The following is a 20,028-nucleotide window of genomic DNA, read 5'->3' as shown; positions in this document are numbered from 1 at the left end:
TAAAGACCATTTGAGTGCATGTGTGCACTGTTAAAATCAGATCTCACTATAATAATATTGTGATCTCAAAGGGTCCATGTCTGAGCAGCAGTCATCTTCAGCAATGCCACATTCATAAGAGCAGCAAGTAGCTTTTAACTGCAACGAAGGCATGAATATCTCTAGCCTGTATTTTCTTTACACAAATATACACGGAATGTATAATTTCAATGCCCTCTAACGACTATGAAAACAGAGGCATCATCAAAGCAACTTAAAAGCAGAATCAGTAGTTTTGCAAGGTTTTTTCCCCCCTAAAATACTGTGCTCCATGGTTTTATCACAGTATGATCCAGCTCATTATCAGGCACTTTTCCAGGACTCTATAGAAGACATGAGTCTTTCATGCACAGTGGCATGATAATTTGTCACGTGGACCACAGTGCAGACATAACATCAGAAATAGAGCTCATGTTTGTCCCTTAGTAACTCTTAAACTACTATTTAATCCTAACAGTTACAGAACAGCCACAAGGTGCAGTTTGTAAATGTATAATTCTCATGAATTGCTGCTTGAATTGAACTGGCATGTTTAAAGTGCATCTTTAATGCACTTAACGTGATATCTAATAGACCTCAAAGGGCTTAGCTGATAGAAATCAATGAAAAAATAAATATATTTCCATAACTCTGAAGTCAAGTACATTGATGAAGGGTCATGACAGATAATTCAATAGACTCAGCAGCAAATACCAAGAGAAGAGTATTTGAAACATACAGCATCAAAGGCTGTTTCTATGGAGAAAAAAACAACAACATTGGGAAAACATATAAATGGATGTGTAGTGTAACGTGCTGTAATACCCACTAATTAAAGGGTTATTTCACCAAAAATGAACATTTTCTCATCATTTACTCACCCTCATGCCATCTATGACTTTCTTCTGCAGAGCACAAAGATTTTTAGGAGAATATTTCTGGTCTGTTGGTCCTAACAATGCAAGTGAATGGTGTCCAGAACACAGAAGTTCCAAAAAGAAGATAAAGGCTGCATAAAAGTAATCCATTTGACTCAATTGGTTAAATCTATGTTTTCAGAAGCAATTAGATGGGTCTGGGTAAAAAAAGAAAAATATTTAAGTTCTTTTTTTTTTAACTATAAATGTCCACCTTTGATCAGTCTCATCATGTAGGTGGATGAATATGGAAGTGAAAGTGTAGATTTTAAGTAAAAAAAGACTTTAGATTTTATATATCTAATTTATCGGTTTCTCACCCACACCTGTTATATCACTTATGAAGTTATGGATTTAACCACTAGAGCCGTATGGATTACTTTTATACTGCTTTTATTTCTCTTGTGGACCTTCACATTTCTGGTCACCATTCACTTGCATTGTATGGACCAACAAAACTGAAATATTATCCTAAAAATCTTAATTTGTGTTCTGCAGAAGAAAGTAAGTCATACACATCTGGAATGGCATGAGGGGGAGTAAATGATAAGAGAATTGTCATTTTTGGTTGAACTATTCCTTTTAAGGGTAGTAAGGGGTATAGGCCATAATTTAAGAAGAATTATCCCAGATCTTGTTTCATGCAATGCATCTGTGAACCTCTGATTATTGAGACTTGCTAGTATGGGTTTATTTGTTTTCATTAGACCATGGCAGGTGTATGTGTGTGTATATATATATATATATATATATATATTACACAATACGTGTATAAGTGTTAACTCAAATGAAAAAGGCTATGGGGAATACCCATTATTTTTGGCCACAGGAAACATATGGGGGCATTTAAACTGTTTTAATTTAAAACAGAATTTATTGGGGAGTTTAATTATTTTGTAGTATTATTTATGTTGTTTTGTTGCAAATAGGTGTTTGGTGTGATGTCCTCTTTGGTCAGACTTGACCGTTAACACACGCATTTCTGTTGAGAATTAAGTCTGTTTAATGATTGACCTAAAATCAGTTATAATCTTAATGTGAGACGTGTTATTGTATGATCTAAAATGTAGTCAATTACAACATTTAAATAGCAAATCTGAGTGATGTCGCATCCAATTTGCATCAAGTTAAGCAACTTTAATACACTATTTTGAGACCTCATTCCTTAATTGAGTTGAGGGAAAGAGTTTACTCAGAAATGAGTTTCCAGTGAAGGTCTATTTGAGCTATTACTCTGTTAAATTAAGAATTTAAGAGCACTGTTTCACTTGTATTTAGTTACTTAATTCACCTACAAATTATTTTAAATGTTGCAACATTACAATGGAGAAAAACAATCCAATACAATTTCTACTGTTGAATTAATAACTAGATTAGCCAATGTAAAGTATCAGCAAACTAATTAATAGTTTCCAATCTTGATTTCCTAATTAAGGTCAGGATTGGGATCAGTGGAATACATAATTCTTTCTTGAAAAGGAAGATCAAAGACAAAGAAAACGTATGTAGATTAGAATGCTTAATACAAACAGTTTTGCTAATCTAAGCACAGCGTTCAGACATCACATGCAGATGTTAAAAATATGAGTGAAATGTGAAAGTTAAGGCCCATCCATTATTTCTGTTCTTTGCAGATGAATATGCAGAGTGAACTATGTAAACCTCTTTGTAGGTTGATTTCACCTAAAAGTGTAACATTGTGGGACGGTGGCACAATTAAACTATCCTCTGTTTGCTCATTGCTCCAATAGTTTGGGACGGGACTGTTTGTACAACCAGTGGAGGACAGGGGGAGTTTTCCGGTATCTATTTGAAAGTAGTGATTATTCTTGCAATTCTGTTTCGTGATGCTAGTGGTGCTAAATGAAAAAAAAAGTGTCTTATCAGTAATTTACAACAAATGATGATGGCTGTCACATATTAATGTTATTAAATCTGAAAATAGAATATTAAATGTAATAATATATACATTTGAATAGTTATAATACTAAATGTTTTAAATATAATATTAATTATAATCAATGATAAATACTTTTTCAATGAATACTTGAATACAATGAATACAATCAGCCACAACATTAAAACCCATTAGGCCCCCCTCGTGCAGCCAAAACAGAGCCAACACGCATATTCTTCTCACCACAATTGTACAGAGCGGTTATCTGAGTTACCGTAGACTTTGTCAGTTCAGACCAGTCTGGCCATTCTCTGTTGACCTCTCTCATCAACAAGGCATTTCCATCCAATGGACAGCCGCTCACTAGATGTTTTTGGGACCATACAGAGTAAATTATAGAGACTGTTGTGAGTGAAAATCCCAGGAGATCATCAGTTACAGAAATACTCAAACCAGCCCATCTGGCACCAACAATCATGCCACGGTCCAAATCACTGAGATCAAATATTTTCCCCCATTCTGATGGTTGATGTGAACATTAACTGAAGCTTCTGACCCGTATCTGCATGATTTTATGCACTGCTGCCACGATTGGCTGATTAGATAATTGCATGGATGATTGTTGGTGCCAGACAGGCTGGTTTGAGTATTTCTGTATTTAGGTCAACAGAGAATGACCAGCCTGATAAAACTGACAAAGTCTATGGTAATTCAGATAATCGCTCTGTACAATTGTGGTGTGAAGAATATCATCTCAGAATGCTATTCTGAGATGCGGGCTGGCACATTTTTGGTGGCACAAGGGGGACCTACACAATATTACACAGGTGGTTTTAATGTTGTGGCTGATCGGTGTATGTCAGTGTTGGTTCAAGTGATATTAGCCTGGGAAGAACTTGGTTTTGGATTAAAAATAAGAGGTACTGCCCATCCCTACACTGCTGCTGTGTTGTGTGTGTGTGTGTGTGTGTGTGTGTGTGTGGGACAGAACGTTGCAGGACTTCTTTATACATGCATGAGGATGTGCATTAGGACATCCTTTCTTTGTCTGCTGCTGACCAATAAAAAAGCCAGCACCAGAGCCAGTCATATCAACAGACATCGTTATGCACAAGCCCACAAATATACCTCTCCTGAAGCATACAAGCAGGGTATGTTAAGATGTGTTATGTCCCCTGATGTATTCTCATTCAATTCTCACACGTTCAGATTGGTGTGAGCCTGTGCATTGTTCACACAGGGGGTTTTTAATGCAAGAAGGATTCCCAGAGGAGAAGAGAACTGGAAGAAAGACTTGAACGATGGTGCAGCCACAAAATTAGATGTTATAGGCAGGATAGAAGATAGATTTTGCTGAAAGATCAAATAGTAATTACATAGTTACACTTGTCTGAATGCATGTTTTCATGATCATAAAGAGACCCTTTTGATTTAAATGATTACACCAACGCATTTCTTTTTTTTTAACTGATCAATTGGACCGAATAGTGAAGAAAAGCAGAAATTACAAAACCTTTGTACCACCACATGTATGAAGCTGGTTGAGAATGGCCAGAATTTTCAGAGCTGTAAAACAAAGGGGTTTGAAGAATCAAAATGATAAAACCAATACCTCAAACTATAGATTCTGGTTGGATGAACCATGTTTGAAGCTGGTGATAAATGACCATAAGCCCCATACCTATTGGTTGTTTTTATTAAAACGAACAGATATCAGCCTTTAAGGTCACATTAAAACTGACTTGAAATATATTTACCAGGCCTTCATTATTTATTTTGGTACTTTTCAAATGCCCTTTTATGTATAGATATTGCTGCTTTAGCCTTGTCGCAAACCCTAAATTTTTTTACTTTTAAATTACTTTATAAAAATATGAATTATTACACGTTTAAAACAATGATAATTTAAACAGAGTGAAATAAACCTACACCATTTCAATAATTATTGACACAGCTGTGGCATCATTTCCACCACACCAAAATATTTGGTGCTAGATGAAATATGAGAGATGTGATGTTTGAAGAAAACAAATAAAGGTAAATAACACTTTTGAGTATTTGTAATTAGCCGTAATTTCCAAACAAGCTGGAATTTTGCCAAGTTCTGCTGGAAAAAGTGTAAAATAATTGTCTGATTATATTTAGGATCATTTTTTTAGGATGCATAAAATGCTGTGAAATTATCCTTAGCAAGACAAACAAATAAAGTTCATTATATATATATATATATATATATATATATATATATATATATATATATATATATATATATTCTACTGGATTGCAGATACACACACTGTTGATTTGAAAAAAATATGTATTAACAACACTGTGTAACAAATTGATTTTTGGTTCCTGGGTAGTAAGTGTTATTTCCTAATTGCATATGCCTCAAAAGTATAGAAAATGGCTATTATTCCCCCCAAACTTTGCTTTTGTGACCAGGACAGTGTTTGATTTTGAAATTTACCTATTTTACAGAACATTCCAGATAAATTCAGTGCAGAGTAAACTTGAAGTAACTTCTAGAACTTTCTAGTAATATAAATAGTTATATAAATACAGGGGCCTTAAGCCCACCAGTTCAGTTTAGTTCCAGCTGCCATATTGGATACATATCTGCATTTTTCTGAGATGGCTTCAAGAGGCTGCAAGCATCCGGCAGATGCATTTTGCCATGTCTGGCCAATTTATCAAGACAAGTGCGAAAAAGCATCTGCTAAGATGCGTGAGGCCTGCAAGACATATTTTGGCATGCCTGTCGGGGATCTAGACAAACCCTGTGCACCTCATTTCACCTGCCAGCACTGCAAAAATCTCTGGAAGGTAAGATGGACAATTGTTGCTCGGAATTTTATTATAAAATGTGGTAATTATTTAAATTGTAAAAGTTGAAAATTTTTAAATTTTCCATGTTATTGAAAAAATATATATGAAAAATGTTGCGAGAATCTCTCACACATTAGTCATGGGTGAAATAAATGTATTTTTGTAGGATGGTATAGAGGGGAAAAGAGAGTCATGAAGTTCGCCATCCCAAGAATTTTGCGGGAACCCACCGACCACTCAAGCAACTGCTACTTCTGCATGGTGGACCCTTCCAAATGTCGGACTGGCAAGAATGCACCTGCTATCATGTCTCCAGACCTTCCTTCATACATCACCCGGTGCCACACTGCCATGAGCTCCCCATACCCACTCCTCCAGAGAGAGAGCAGCAAGTCAGAGAGCGAGGAAGACATTGTAGATCCAGATGACAATTTCAGAGGTGGAATTGTGGAGAGAACCCCATACTACCCCAACCAAAAATACCTCATTGACTTGATTAGAGATCTTGATCTCACCAAGTCCAATGCCGAGCTTTTGACATCTAGGCTGAAGCAGTGGAACTTGTTGGATGAAAGTGTGCAAGTCGCAGGTCAGAGGAAGCGTTAAAATATCACTGTCCTGCTCACAGAAGCGAAGTTTGTGGGGAATAATAGCCATTTTCTATATTGTTGAGGCATAGGCAATTAGGAAATAATACTTACTACCCAGAAATATTTCCTTTCTAGAAGTCCAAAGAGCTAAAACTGCCTGATGCTGAAGAAAAACCCAATAATGCACCATGTTGCTGCAATGCCTGGCAATGGCAAATAGCCTAACAGTAAAGATAATGAACTATAAGACTCTGAAGAACTGTTTATTCTGTGAATTATTAATAATATATGCAACTGTTTACTGGACATTGAAGTCTTTAGTTATACTGCTGTTGCAACAGTTTAATAAAATGCAATAAACCAATTGAATCTGTGCATGTGTTGAAGTAATTTTACCATGAGTAGGAATACATTTTAGTGGTTTTACAAATTTGATTTGTAAAACCACTAAAAACACGGCCTGTTAGACTCTCATGGTTAATGCTTTAATACAGTATAAGAGTTATAAGATAACCATTTCTGGTCACAGTATCATTTCCACTCTTCAATTTGTGCTATTCAAAATTTTGGTGACTTTGATACTATTTTAAAATGTGGAACAAATAATAAAGAATGTATAGGTGCAAAAATGAAAAGGGCCTTATTCCATTTTCTTTAGGAAGAGAAAGGGAGGGAGATAAAACTTGTAATTAAATCTTAGCTTCTAGTTTACTCTTGTAAATATTCAGTGAAATTAGCATTTATTTAATTCCATGCAGGGTGAGGTCCCAACAGGCCGAAGGCCATATGCCCTGTCACAGGTTTTAGTACTGGGCTCACACCACAAAGGGAAGAAACAGGAAATTGGGTTCATTTTCTTATTTCATGCTTCGACAAATCCATATCCTTGTTAAATGACGATGAAACTCAAACCTCAATCTCTAATCTGATCGCTTGTTTGGCAAGCATTGTGGGGGAGGGCACAAGGGAGCACAGATGCTTGCAGTCATTAATAAACATGATCATGAATAATTAAATCTCCCTAAGTGGGCAAATACTGATGAAGTAAATTGACGGACCAGATTGGAGCAACCGCAGGGGGGGACTGCCAAGAGGTTTAGAGTCACAGAGAGTACCGCTGTCCAAATGTTGCATTTTCTTTGCAGGGTTGAAAGTCATTGATTTGCAGTCTTACACAAAATATGATTATCATTTAGTAGGAAGTTTATCAATCACTGCAGGAAGTTTTATGATGAAACTAAGAGTGAAATGCTTGGGGGAACATTTTGTCAGACGTTGGCCATGTTCAGGATGAAATATGATTTTGTTTTGGTATGTGAAAATGCATTATACAACAAAAATAACCATTTAAAAAAAGCAGTATGGTACATTGTTGTCACATCATGTTACATGTACAAGGAATGCTCGGAGTTAAATTCAAAGCTCAAATCGACAGCATTTTTGGCATAATGTTGATTACCACTAAAAATTATTTAGACTTTTCCCTCCTTTATTAAATAACATATATATATCCCTAGGATCTGCCACATTGTGCCATCTCACCAATAAGCGACATTTCCTATCAGACATTTTTGCATTGGTTCCAATAAGTTTACCTTCCCCTGTGGTGTGACTGAAAGGATGTTTCATCAGCACCGTTGGAGACCCGGGTTCGGATCCCGCGTTGATCGGTTACTTCCTAAGCCGTATATGACCTTACACCGAAAATGGAAAGCCATTTAATGCGTTTATATGACCACACACATAGGTTTAAGCATAACTGGTGTAAGAATATCCATGTTAACGCCCTCATTGTTTATTAAGTATAGACACAAGGTGAATATTATACATGTTAACATGCTTTCAGTGTTTACTTTTGAAACCATGTGTATTTTAGCATTTAAGGACTGGCGAAATTCACTTCCATTTTATATGCCTTACTGTAACTGTGACATTTTCTTTTTTATTATTTTATTAAAGGAATATTCTGGGTTCAATACAAGTTAAGCTCAATCGACAGTATTTGGGGTATAATGTTGATTACCACAAAAAAAATTAAACAGTGACTCCTTTTCTTTAAAAACAAAACAAACGATCAAAAAAACGAGGTTACAGTGAAGCACTTATAATGGAAGTGAATGAGGGCCACTTTTTGGAGGGTTGAAAAGCAGAAATGTGAAGCTTATAATTTTATAAAAGCATTCTATTGTTAAAACTAGTATTATTTGAGCTGTAAAATTGTTTTAATTGTAATATTTACAATCATTTTAGGGTTTGTTGACAAAATCGTCATGGTAACAAAGTTGTAAAATTGGTTATAAATTTACACAGAGAAAGTTAGTAAGTGATTTTATCACACTATAATCATGTTTACACACATATTGTTTGTCTTGTGTCTATACTTTTGAAAAGGCGAGTATTTTAACATTAAAAAATTGGCCCCCATTCACTTCCATTGTAAATGCCTCACTGGAACCCAGATTTTTGATTTTTTTTAAGAAAAGGAGGGGCAAGTCAAAATAAATGATTGTCGTAATCAACATTATGCCACAAATGCTGTTGATTGAACTTAACTTGCAACATTCCTTTTGTTTAGAATAGCATCCAGTCTTCATCTAGGAATCACCTAGAAATCACACATACTTCTCTGAGATGTCTGCTTTAGATATTTTCCATCAGAAAAGCATTGTATTTTAATGAACATCTGCTAAACATCTTAAAGGGATCAGACATCATAAACATCTCAGAGACATCTGCTGAATGTCTTATTGGCATCTGAGAGGAAACATCTTAAAGACGTATATTGCAGATGAGCAAATAACCTAACAAATACATGTTCCAGATGAAAACACACATCAAATACATGTCTGGGTGATGCAAGTGTGCTATCAGGGTTAGCTTGCATTTTATATTATCATTTTTTTGTAAAAAGGTTCTAATATTAGATTTTTTTGATAAGAGACGTTCGTGGTTGCAGTTAATTTGTCTTGATTTTGACAAACTCGACCCCTACATCCCAAACCAGTTTGGGGCACATTCAATTGTTAATGAAGGCTCAAACAGAAAATCAAATGAAGCCCGAAGGCTCATATCATTTACATCTGTTTTAAACAAACAGAAGCTTTTTACTGTGCATCAGAGGTTGGTCCTCTTGCCCCACCCAGAGTGAACAATAAGACTTTTGTCACAGATCACAAAACCAGGTGTCAAAGCCTGAGGCAGTGCATTAGTCACTCTGTCCTGTGATAGACCACCAAACAAGTGTCTGTGATGGAAACATTTCATCATGCTGACACTCTTAAAATTATATACATCCTTAACAAGGACAATACAAAAATTGTGCTATCTGTACATTGTTCGAAACTGCCTACCCTTTTGATTCGATTTTTGCTTGTCTTGTCTATTTTTTAATCTAATTTGTCTTGATAAATAAGCAAAGGTTTTCAAAAAGGTTTGGAGTCAATGAGCAAAAGCTTAAGAGCCAGTTCCATTGTTTTCGTATGCAAGTAATGTCTTTGAATGCACCAAAATGTGGTTACTGTGACCGGAGTGGACAAGTTTGTGTAGATAGCAATTTTGAAGCGTTTGGCAAAGTGCACAGGTTTAATAGTTTGGAATAAATATTTTAGTAGCCTGCAGAGGAGTCAGTCTGACATCTACTGGTTAAGATGTTCAACTGCTACAAACATCAAATGTGGTCTTTCATGTGTTAAGGGGTTGTCTTCTAAATGGTTATTGATTTTGCTACTTTGAAGAAAGGTATAGGTCAGATAACAATTGCTGTACTTTTGTTTCAATTAAGATTTACCTATACAAGAATCAAAAGCTAATTAAATCCAGTTGATAAGCACCAATTCTTATCGAATTTTGACCACCAACATTCCAAGTTCTCCCTAAAAGCAAGAATTCAAGGTCTGAACTCACTAACACACAGTGCTAGAGAGGCCTAGCATGATTGTGTTTTTTCCCTCACCAATTTAGAATGCCCAAAACCCAATGTGTTCCAAGTCCTCGTGGTGGCGTAGTGACTCGCCTCAATTTGGGTAGCGGAGGACAAAATCTCAGTTGCCTCTGCATCAGAGACCGTCAATCCGGGCATCTCACCACGTGTGAAAGCTTCACACTATTCTCAGTGGCATCCACGCACAACTCACCGCGTGCCCCACTTAGAGCGAACCACATTATAGCGACCACGAGGAGGTTACGCCATGTGACTCTACCCTCCCTAGCAAACGGGCCAATCTGGTTGCTTCGGAGACCTGGTTGGAGTCACTCAGCACACCCTGGATTCAAACTCACAACTCCAGTGGTGGTAATCAGCGTCTATACTGAAATGGCTCACAACACATCTAAAACAATATACTCATCTCTTATATACGTTAGAAGGAACAAAAGAAAGCTATCAAATTGTAAATTCCTGAATGTAAAGTTTTGTTTTTGTTTCCAGTAGTGTTTATGCTTTTATGTTTTCATATCGGAGTTGGGGAACATTCACACTAGTATGCCGTTTTTGTCCACCGAAATATTTACGTTTTCAAAGGGTAAAAGGAAACTGAATAAAAACAAAATGAATGAGGATTAGTTTTTTGAAGATCTCCTTTTCGGTGGAGGAAAATGCAGAAAAGAGGCAAAAATGTATGTGTTTTCAAACAAAAACGAATAAGTGTGGACATGGAATTAGTTTGGTCAGGTTAGACCCTAGTATGCCTCCAATCATGTCCATTGCCTTCTGAATGTCCTGGTCATACAGGTTTCAGTCATGTACCCTCCACTACATCTTTTTAGAGACAAATACTCTCATTGGTCTTCCCATTACACCTAATCCTCTCCCACCTCCAATCAGTTTTACTCTTCTTCCAGACTACTGCTTTTTTTACATTAATAAGTAACTGAGTTGTACTAGGCATCCTAAAAAAAATGATAAATTATTAGCATATAAGCACAGTTAAATGGAATTGTGAGATTGGGAGCGGAGGTCTGGCCCTCCACAGAGAACAGCTTGAGTTGAGGCTCCTGCTGAGAGCTCAGCAGGTTACAGAACTGTTTATGGTGCAGAGACTAGAAATGCATGTTTATGAAGCCTGCAACACAGACCTCATACACTTTACTTGATGCTCCATTGTATTCTACCTTTTGCAGAACCTCAAATGAAGTCTGAGATTTTTGCTGATTAAACATCTTTTAGATTTTCTGGCAGGAAAGAAGCAACATGACCGTGCCCCACCCCACAGCACTCATGCCAAGAGAGCAGATGGCTGGTTAAGCAGCAGATTCACGTTGTCAGATAATAAACCAGAAGTATGTTTGCTGACACACATGGTCAGGTGCTGTATGCGAGTGATTCGCAGTGCACTCACTGGCAAAGGATTCATGAGTCACGAGGTCTCTATGAAATCTACTTTTAGCTTTTATGTCGGAAATATTTAAATCATAAGAGTGATAATTCAATGTGGGATCTGTGGGTATTTAAAAACAACTGACAAAGGGATCATTGTAATTCAATCATTGCAGTTCTTTAATTTGAGTAAAGTTAAGGTTAAATTAAGTTATTTATATTAATAATTTGAAAATCTTTTACCAATTTTTATTGGAAATTTGTACCAAGCAATAACTTAAATTGGCATCTTCATTTGAACAACATTGATATTTTGCTTTTAAAGTTTACTTCAGTTTTGTTTGCGTTGATTATTATATCTTTTAAATAAAGAACAATTTAACTGCATAGTTTTAGCCCTTTTGTAAAAGCTTAATATTCATATTTTCACAAATCGATTTAGGTTTAAACTAGATGGTAGTTTTCTGTCATATTTAAGCAAAATGGATATTATAACTTTAGATATGAAGATAGATTTGGGCTCACACTGACTGATCCAGTCACAATGGAGATTATTGGTTTGTAGAATACTTGAGATGTTCTGAAATGACAAAATGTGATTAAAAAGAACAGAATATGGCTGATCCTTTTCTGAAATTGTTCATTTGAATAAGCAAAATCTTAATCTGCATCTTGCTGTATCAAAAGTATTTGCATTAGTTGGCAAATTTTGCCCTATTAACTATTTGCCCTATATTTGACACTATTTCACCTTAACTGGAGGCCTTTTACCCCAAGTAATGTTCTCATTAGCTTCAACAATTTGGAATTACTGTAATTGCATGTTTCCGATTTGTAAATATTGTTTATGTCACTCATAATACAAGTTGGGAACTCAATTGTTATATCAAAGAAAATGAAAATTTGGTGCTGGAAAAAGTACTTGAAAGTCCTTGATTTTCATTTAATGATGCCTGTATGAACCCAAGTTGTATTTGTGCCAAATATTTATCATGTTTGGAAATCAAGGTTGACATGTGCTTATTATGATTACAAAATGTCACTCACCTTTCAGTTTTGCCCTCAAATTTAGCTCGTCCTTGTGATCCAGTTAGTTACAAACTTAGAAATTAGCCTAAAATTGGGCCACATGCTAGCGATAATTTTTTTCTCTTGTTAAAATGCCATTACGGAAATACTCTGAAAGTAAAACCAAGTGAAGTCAAAGGGAAGGTCCTTTTTTTTTTTTTTTTTTTTTTTAACAAGGGAGAGAGAGAAAAAACAACAACATTCTCATGCTTTTATAGAATACACTTTCTAGTTATCTATTCCTGTCTTGCACACAAAGACAAACTCTAATGTATATTTTACAATGTGAATAACATTCCACCAAGGTCAGGGGACATCACGTGTAAACTGAAGACAAGTAGTTTAACTAAAAAATACACTGAATATTTTGCAAATGAAAAGACTTCCAGTTTAAGGCCAGAAACATATTTTAAGTATATGTACGCAGATGTGAGTGCCTGGTCAAGTCATTGCAATGTGCAGTCCGGTTGAACATGTTTATGTGCTTTCTTGCGTTACTATGGAGGTAACAAACCTCAGTACTCAAGAGGGTCAAAAATTACCTTAAATAGTCTGTGCCACTAAACTGGATGTGTTATTATTCAAGTAAGTTTCAATAAATGTAATGACTTTAACTAACTTGCTCAGCAAGATTCTCTTCAAACTGTTGCTTCGCCATGACAGTAGTTTCTCGAAAGCGAAAACTCGCTGTAGAAGTGGACGATTTACACCAATGCCCAAATCTAGCTCCCCTTCCAGCATCGTTGAGAATGCAATGCATATTCACGTTGTGTTATGAATTGCATTCCAAAACATTTTGGAACTTCACTTTGAACACACTTAAGTAAATATGTTTCAGCATTATTCTGCAGTAAATACTGGTGCAGATTATGTACTGAGCTGCCACATTTAATGTATCGGAGTGTGAACCAAGGTGAGTGGCATCAAAACTGCAAATATCAGAAACCTTTGAATACATGTGTGGGTGACATTGATAATTCCACTGTGTGCGAGACTGGATGCGGCATGCAGTGCTGCTCTACTGGTAAAGGCGAGTGGGTAAGAAGAGATTTAAAGACAAAAATGTAAACAAACATCTGGTAGCCTCCCAATTTAGATCAGTTCACAGCCAAACAAGCTCAATATGGGGCTATTATCATTTGGCTCATGGCTTTTTATGGTTTTGTGTGCAGATGGTTTCTCTTCTTGATAGAAAATACAGTCCTAAAGCATTTGTAACAAACAAAGCATGTTTATTTGAAACTAAAACAGATTGCACCCAACATCCATTTTTCAATGTATAGCCTTTTCTGACTTAGCTCTTGTTTTCCAGGGTAGTATGATGAAGAAAAATCACAGACATTTAATATTTGGATGATACAGCATAGTTTAATTTTTTTTAAGGTTCCTTTTCAAAGCAACTAAAAACCAGTACTGTTCTCACTGTATGTACGTATATTCTTTAAAGACAAGAAGCATTGGACAACACAGAGGCATTCATGTCAAACTTTGCAGCTGCAGTTTTGAAAAGAAAAGACGAAACAGGCCAGTGCTGTTTTCAAGTATTCTGCAATCAATCAAAAGGGGAAGGCCAGAATCCTTAAACTCTTCCATAGGAAGGTCAATCCTCTTTCTCCCTGCATTTACAATTAGGCTACACAACATTATGGCAAGCATGTGTCATGAAAAAAAAAGAACATAAACCATCTAGTTTAAAACATTGGGGTTGCATTAAAAACTAAAACCAGGGAATAAAAATAAAATATTAAAATCTCACCTACCATTGAGATCCGCTAGTGTGAGCCACCTATAACGCACGTACAATTGTAGCTTGAAAGGTAAAAATCATTCATTAAGACATAATCTAGCGCATTGAGTGGGTCCTGTGGGAGCTTTTGAAATGATTACAGAGATGACAACTATACAAAATGATCTTTACCTACTGAGTGATGATTATGTTTCCTCAGTGTCTGTTTTCGCTAGCTCAGGTTCAGTCTCAGCGTCCACCTTTGGCCCAGTCTTTTCCATGTCTGCATTCTCAGAAGAGGAAACAGACATTTCTGGGGTCTTCTCTTCTTTCAGGGGCTCGTTCTGGAAGCAGGTGGGTGTGGAGGTACGGGATGGACTACAAGAGGGCTCTGCAGTAGGGTGGGATGCAGGTTCCATAATGTTTGATTGAGGCTTTGAGTCTGTCTCCGGTCCATTGACACTTAGGGCTTCCTTCTGCTCTTGGCTGCTTGTTGCCTTTTCAGGGGGGTCGAGAGATGTGGGCTTTAACTGCAGCTCTGGCTTCATCTCCGGTTGGGTTTCAGCAACTGGTTGTGTCGGCTGCAGTTCTGGCTGAGGCTCTTGCAGCGGGGTTGGCGTAGTCGGCAAATCAGTTTGCACTTGTCCCTGAGGTTGGGCAAGCAAGGGGGTCGGCAGAGGGAGTAGCGGTTGAGACTTGGGAAGTTGGGGCTGTTGCAAGAGAGGCTGAGACTGAGGAGTAAGAGGAGTCCAGCGGCCCCTCTCTCGCTCTATGTCCTTCTCATTGTCCCTTTCCCTCTCCCGTTCACGCTCTCTCTCGCGATTCCATTCTCTGCCACGTTCACGATCCCGATTCCTTTCTCTCTCCCTTTCACGGTCTCGCTCCCGGCTGTGGCGATTGCCATTCATTTCGCCTCGGAAGTCCACGTCCCTGTCATCACGGTCTTTCTGCCTTTCCCAAGGTCTGCGACGATCATCATAGTCCTGGTGCATGTTGGCATTAAAAGAAGTTCCAGCTCCACGGTTCCAAGCTGGTCCTGATCCACTGCGGCCCTCGAAACGACTCTGAAAGTTAGGGTTGGAACGCTCCTCTTGGAAACCCTTTGGAGCTCCAGACATCCCTCTCATGTCTCGTTCATCAAAGTCACCCCTGGGTGGACCCCAGCGACTTTCTGCTCTGAAACCCCCTGACATAGTTTCTCTTCTACCCTCTGCTTGCAAGAGTGCTCTTGGAGGTCTTTCCAGTAAAGGTGGTCTGGAAGGGACAGGCTCAGTACGCATCTCCAAAGGAGGGGTCTTCAACAACCCTGTGCTCTGCTTCTCTGGTGGTGGAAAACGGTAGTCCTGATCTCCCTCTTGTTGGGCACCTACATCTGACCTGGGTAGCGTCTGATTATTGTTTTTTGCCAGGCCGTCAGGTCCAGCAGATGATGGGTTAGGTGCTCTGGCAAAAGCGCCCTCGGTGCGACTGAACTGCTCCATGTGGGAGAAGGGGGCCCGAGTACGTGCTTGGGCTTGAAGTGAAGCATCCAAGAGGTTGTTGGCTTGATGTGCAAGGCCCTGCTGCATAAGGAGGGGGAAGCGGCCTCCAGTTCCTTGGAGTAGGTTGGGCCGCAGCTCCAGAGGAAGCAGACCTGCCATGCGCTGGCCAGAGAGAGGATGACTTAGGGATGCAGAGGGGTGCATGCCCAGAAGACCCATTCCACTGCGCACAGCATTCTGCATTCCTGCCCAAGAGAGAAATGAAAATAAGTTTCACCCAGCGTAAGGACTAAAATGCAGTGTTAGGACTGAAACATACTCTATACAAGTATGTGAACACCAGCACTTATAATAATGCATGTTCCATTTTGCGCACTGCCTCATTACACTACAACAGTCGCACTATCAGAGCTTCAGGCTGCAACTAAATGGTCACATTTTGGAACCATTTTTCCTGCTGGTGCCACAAAGTCGACAGTCTCTTGATTATGCACTAGTGGTGGGGGAAAAAAATTATTTCAGCGATTCATCGCGAGTCATACTCAACCGATTCTGAATCGGCAGAGCAGAGGCACACACCAAAGTCAGATGTAGAAACAAAGACACGAGTTAAGTGCATTCACTAAAGTCAAATGCACAAACATGACTGTTCGCAGACCTGCTGTATCAAACACATGACCATTTGTGCCCGAATGAAACTATGATCCCAAATTCTTTCACAAACCCACACACACATAACAACAGGATAGTTTATTCATGATAACAAGCCAACAAACAACATGAAAGATGAGCTCGCACCCATTATTGCACACAACGGGGGAAAACAGAAGAAAATAATGACGAGGCAGCGGTCTGGGAGATTCCGATGCCTTTCTCTAATCTTGCACGCGCTCCATTTCATTGGCTTTTGCTTTATTGCCGGTCACCGATAATAAAGGTTTGAAATCCATAGTAGCTTTTGCGATAGGGTCGTGCCATCAGATTGAACTGTGCATACGAGACACTTGATACATTTCTGAAGCAACAACTGCGCTATTTAAACTGCTTTACTATCACCTGTGCAAGTGAGGAGAGGAGAAGCTGACAGCTGCACTCTCATAGAAGAAGATATATATCTAATCCTGGATCAGCAACTTCCAGTTGTGGTTAAAAATTAAAAGGAATAGCATGGCATAATTAATTTTAAATAATTAAATACTATTAATTGATTTACAATGCTTAAAGAAAAACAAAAGCATTATATAATCAGTTGAAGTAATTTTTGAAGTGTTTTGATGAACCAATATTTTATTCTTGGGTTTTAAGGAGATTGTTTTATAAGGTTCCAAAGAAAGAAACTGAAAAACTGAGATACTCTTTTAAACTATGGAACCATTTATTTAATCTTGTGGATGTTCCATGTTTTGTTCACAGCTCACACTGAATGTAAAAGGCCAGTTTATGTAATGTTTTTAAAACAGCTGTTAAATAAAAAGTTGAAAGGGAAAAAACAGAGACTAAAAAATAAATTTTGAAGAAACTGAAAACAAAGAAATTGAAGGACAAGATGCATCATAATGCATCGAGTATCGTTTTATAATAAAATCGTTACCCTTTGAATCATAATCAAATCGAACCATGAGGCCAGTGAAGATTCATACCTCATGCATTTTCTGTTGCGGATTAGAGAAAAATCATAACACAAACGTTTCAGAAGCAGAACAAAACAGAGCTACGCGGGTGAATGGACAGAGCTGTGCGAACTACTCTGTGCGAGCGCCGAGTAGGTGTGTTTACTTGTAGACCACCTCAACTGTGTAGTGCTGCAGATCATTATAAACATTGCCGTGAGAACCAGTGAGAAGCATAGTGCGGACCACACAATTGTTCGAATGCTTCAAGGGAATCTCGCAGAGCAAAAGATTTAAGAGTAGTCATGTTTGCTGTCTACCTGTATAACAACACATCTGATTTAATGGCATGGACATTTGAAGGTAACTCTAGTCTCTTCGAGTACTTGGGTTTAATACTGCCACAATAACACAAAATGCACAAGTATGTACAACAGGACCGTGCTCTGGTAATGCGTTGGGCCAAGCATTTGCATCTGCGTAATTGCATTTTTTCCCAATTCATTGAACCATCAAAATAAAGTAATCCATCAATCCTAGAGGCACAACCATTGTTCACATTAACAGTAATATGTACATTTTATAGGACAAAAAACTATTTACCCTGTAGTGTTAGCTCAGGTGTTGTCTCCATAATATCTGCAGACTGAGACATTTTGTCTGTGCTGCTCTGTGGAGGCTGTGCTCCCACAGGGTTAAAGACTCCTGCCCCAGGCATTGCTGATGGAATAAAACTCCCAGGAATAGTGCTGGTGGGAGGAATCATAGCTCCAAACGGAGAATTCTTGCTGTTTTCTTGAGTGGTTGGCATTGAAGGCTGCACTAGAGCTAGAAAAGTAAAGGGAGAGACAAAAAGTCGTTTAGACAAAAAATACAAAATTGCTTTCAAAACCAATATTTTAATGAAGTATAATTGGGATTTCAGGGGCTGTTTAACATACGGGTCTGTGCCGAAGCAAGACTGGTTCCAACCGCTGCAGGTGCAACTCCAGGAGTGGCCATGAAACCTGTGAAAATGGAATAGATATATTAATAATAATTTAAAAGAATTGTACACTACACCTAACAGCTTAAATGCTGACTGTTCATTGAAGAACTATGTACCTGGGGGAGGTTGTGATGCATTAAATCCAGCCCTTAGGAAGGGTGGAGGGGGACCAAAGCCTGGTGGGGGCATTGACATGGTGACAGGGAAGGATGGAGGCACAAGGCCAACAGCAGAGACTGTTTGTGCCACTGGAATCTACACGAGACACAAAAATTGCTACAAATGTGAAACTGAAATCAAGATAAGGAACATATCCTGATTTAACCGAACACAGCCAATGGGGTTTATTGTGAGGTCCTAAAATTTAAACATATAAACTTATATAAGATCTTTTAAACACCTGAAATAATGTTTCTGAAATAATTCCATTTAATAATTATATTAAAGGATTAACTACTGTTTAGTTCATGTGGTGTGGATCACTCATGCTTTACAGACATTCCTTGTTAGGATTTTGTGCATGCATAGTCCATTGCTATGACAACTGCGAATGATGTCAATAAATTATGCATTCTGACTAGCACGTAACTTAGTTCAAGTTCAGCTGTGCATTCGCTTCAATGTCTGAGCAGATGTAAGGTAATATATTTATGTTGTGGATATTGATGATTCATTTAATATATACACGTAGTTAAATTATGATTTTGCAGGTAGCAGAAACCTACAATCTGGTTGGCAAGATTAACACTGCATACCTGTACGGGCATCATGGTGATGGGCTGTGTAAAGGCCTCACTGGGTGTGCTGCTCGCTGTACTGGCTTCAGCGGTCACAGCTTGACTTGAAGTATCTTTGGTTGTCTCTGTGTTCCGCAGAGCTTCCCATTCTGCATAAGAAAATAAATAAATATGTTGTATATATATATATATATATATATATATATATATATATATATATATATATATATATATATATATATATATAATAAATGAAACATGCTATGAACTAGGGATACTCTAATCAGGATTTTATTTATATAAATTTTTTCAGCCAATACCGATCTTGGTCACCTGATCGGCCGATACAGATCCTGATCATTTCACCTTTTATCAGGACCTTGGTCAAAACTGGCTATATGTACATGCAAGCTTTCTGCACACCGTTACTATTAATTTAATTTTCCTCTTTCCAGTAATATCACTTTGCATAGCTTTTACAGACAAAAAAAGTTTAAAAGGCTTATAAAAAAAGCCTTTTGTTCATAAGACTTTAAAATGTACATATTCTCTATTTTTAGATAGCCCTCTAAAGAAATTAAGCTTAGTGTCAAACTGAAGAAAAACTGATAAACCAAAAGTCAATTAATTTAAACTTAATGCAACATTTTTGGTTATAGATTCATTGTCATTATTCCATATAATTATTATTATTCCTCATTTTATTTGTTAATTTTGCTAAATTTTAAATACTTTATATTATGGTATGTTAATATTGTATAAAGAATTATGATATTTATACATTCCTTCCCTGCATTTTCATTTAGTTGGATGATTGTATTAATAGTGCAGCAATTGTTAATGCGTTAAATTG

The 20,028-nt window shown here is 37.6% G+C and overlaps 2 protein-coding genes across 4 annotated transcripts in view; both read right to left on the bottom strand.

The window, feature by feature from the left end:
* The window catches only part of tiam2a (TIAM Rac1 associated GEF 2a), a 172,324-nt gene extending 157,735 nt beyond the window's left edge, over positions 1 to 14,589 (bottom strand). The window contains exon 1 of the mRNA XM_052154135.1: positions 14,552 to 14,589. The gene's annotated coding sequence lies outside the window, so the exon portion shown is untranslated. The remainder of the gene's footprint in view (positions 1 to 14,551) is intronic.
* scaf8 (SR-related CTD-associated factor 8) overlaps positions 13,797 to 20,028 on the bottom strand; it is a 61,135-nt gene continuing 54,903 nt past the window's right edge. For 2 of the 3 annotated variants that reach the window (XM_052154139.1, XM_052154140.1), the window contains 5 exons: positions 19,194 to 19,324; positions 18,555 to 18,693; positions 18,392 to 18,457; positions 18,054 to 18,278; positions 13,799 to 16,085 (listed from right to left, as the gene is read on the bottom strand). In XM_052154139.1, coding sequence (XP_052010099.1) covers positions 14,566 to 16,085; positions 18,054 to 18,278; positions 18,392 to 18,457; positions 18,555 to 18,693; positions 19,194 to 19,324 — 2,081 coding nt within the window. In that variant the 3' untranslated portion in view covers positions 13,799 to 14,565. Of the gene's footprint in view, positions 16,086 to 18,053; positions 18,279 to 18,391; positions 18,458 to 18,554; positions 18,694 to 19,193; positions 19,325 to 20,028 lie in introns of all 3 variants that reach the window. The other variant, XM_052154138.1, reaches the window with a different exon arrangement.

Source organism: Xyrauchen texanus, chromosome 22 (assembly GCF_025860055.1).
Source record: "Xyrauchen texanus isolate HMW12.3.18 chromosome 22, RBS_HiC_50CHRs, whole genome shotgun sequence".
NCBI lineage: Eukaryota > Metazoa > Chordata > Actinopteri > Cypriniformes > Catostomidae > Xyrauchen > Xyrauchen texanus.
Note: the sequence above shows the minus strand (reverse complement) of the source record. Positions and strands in the feature narration are given on the sequence as shown.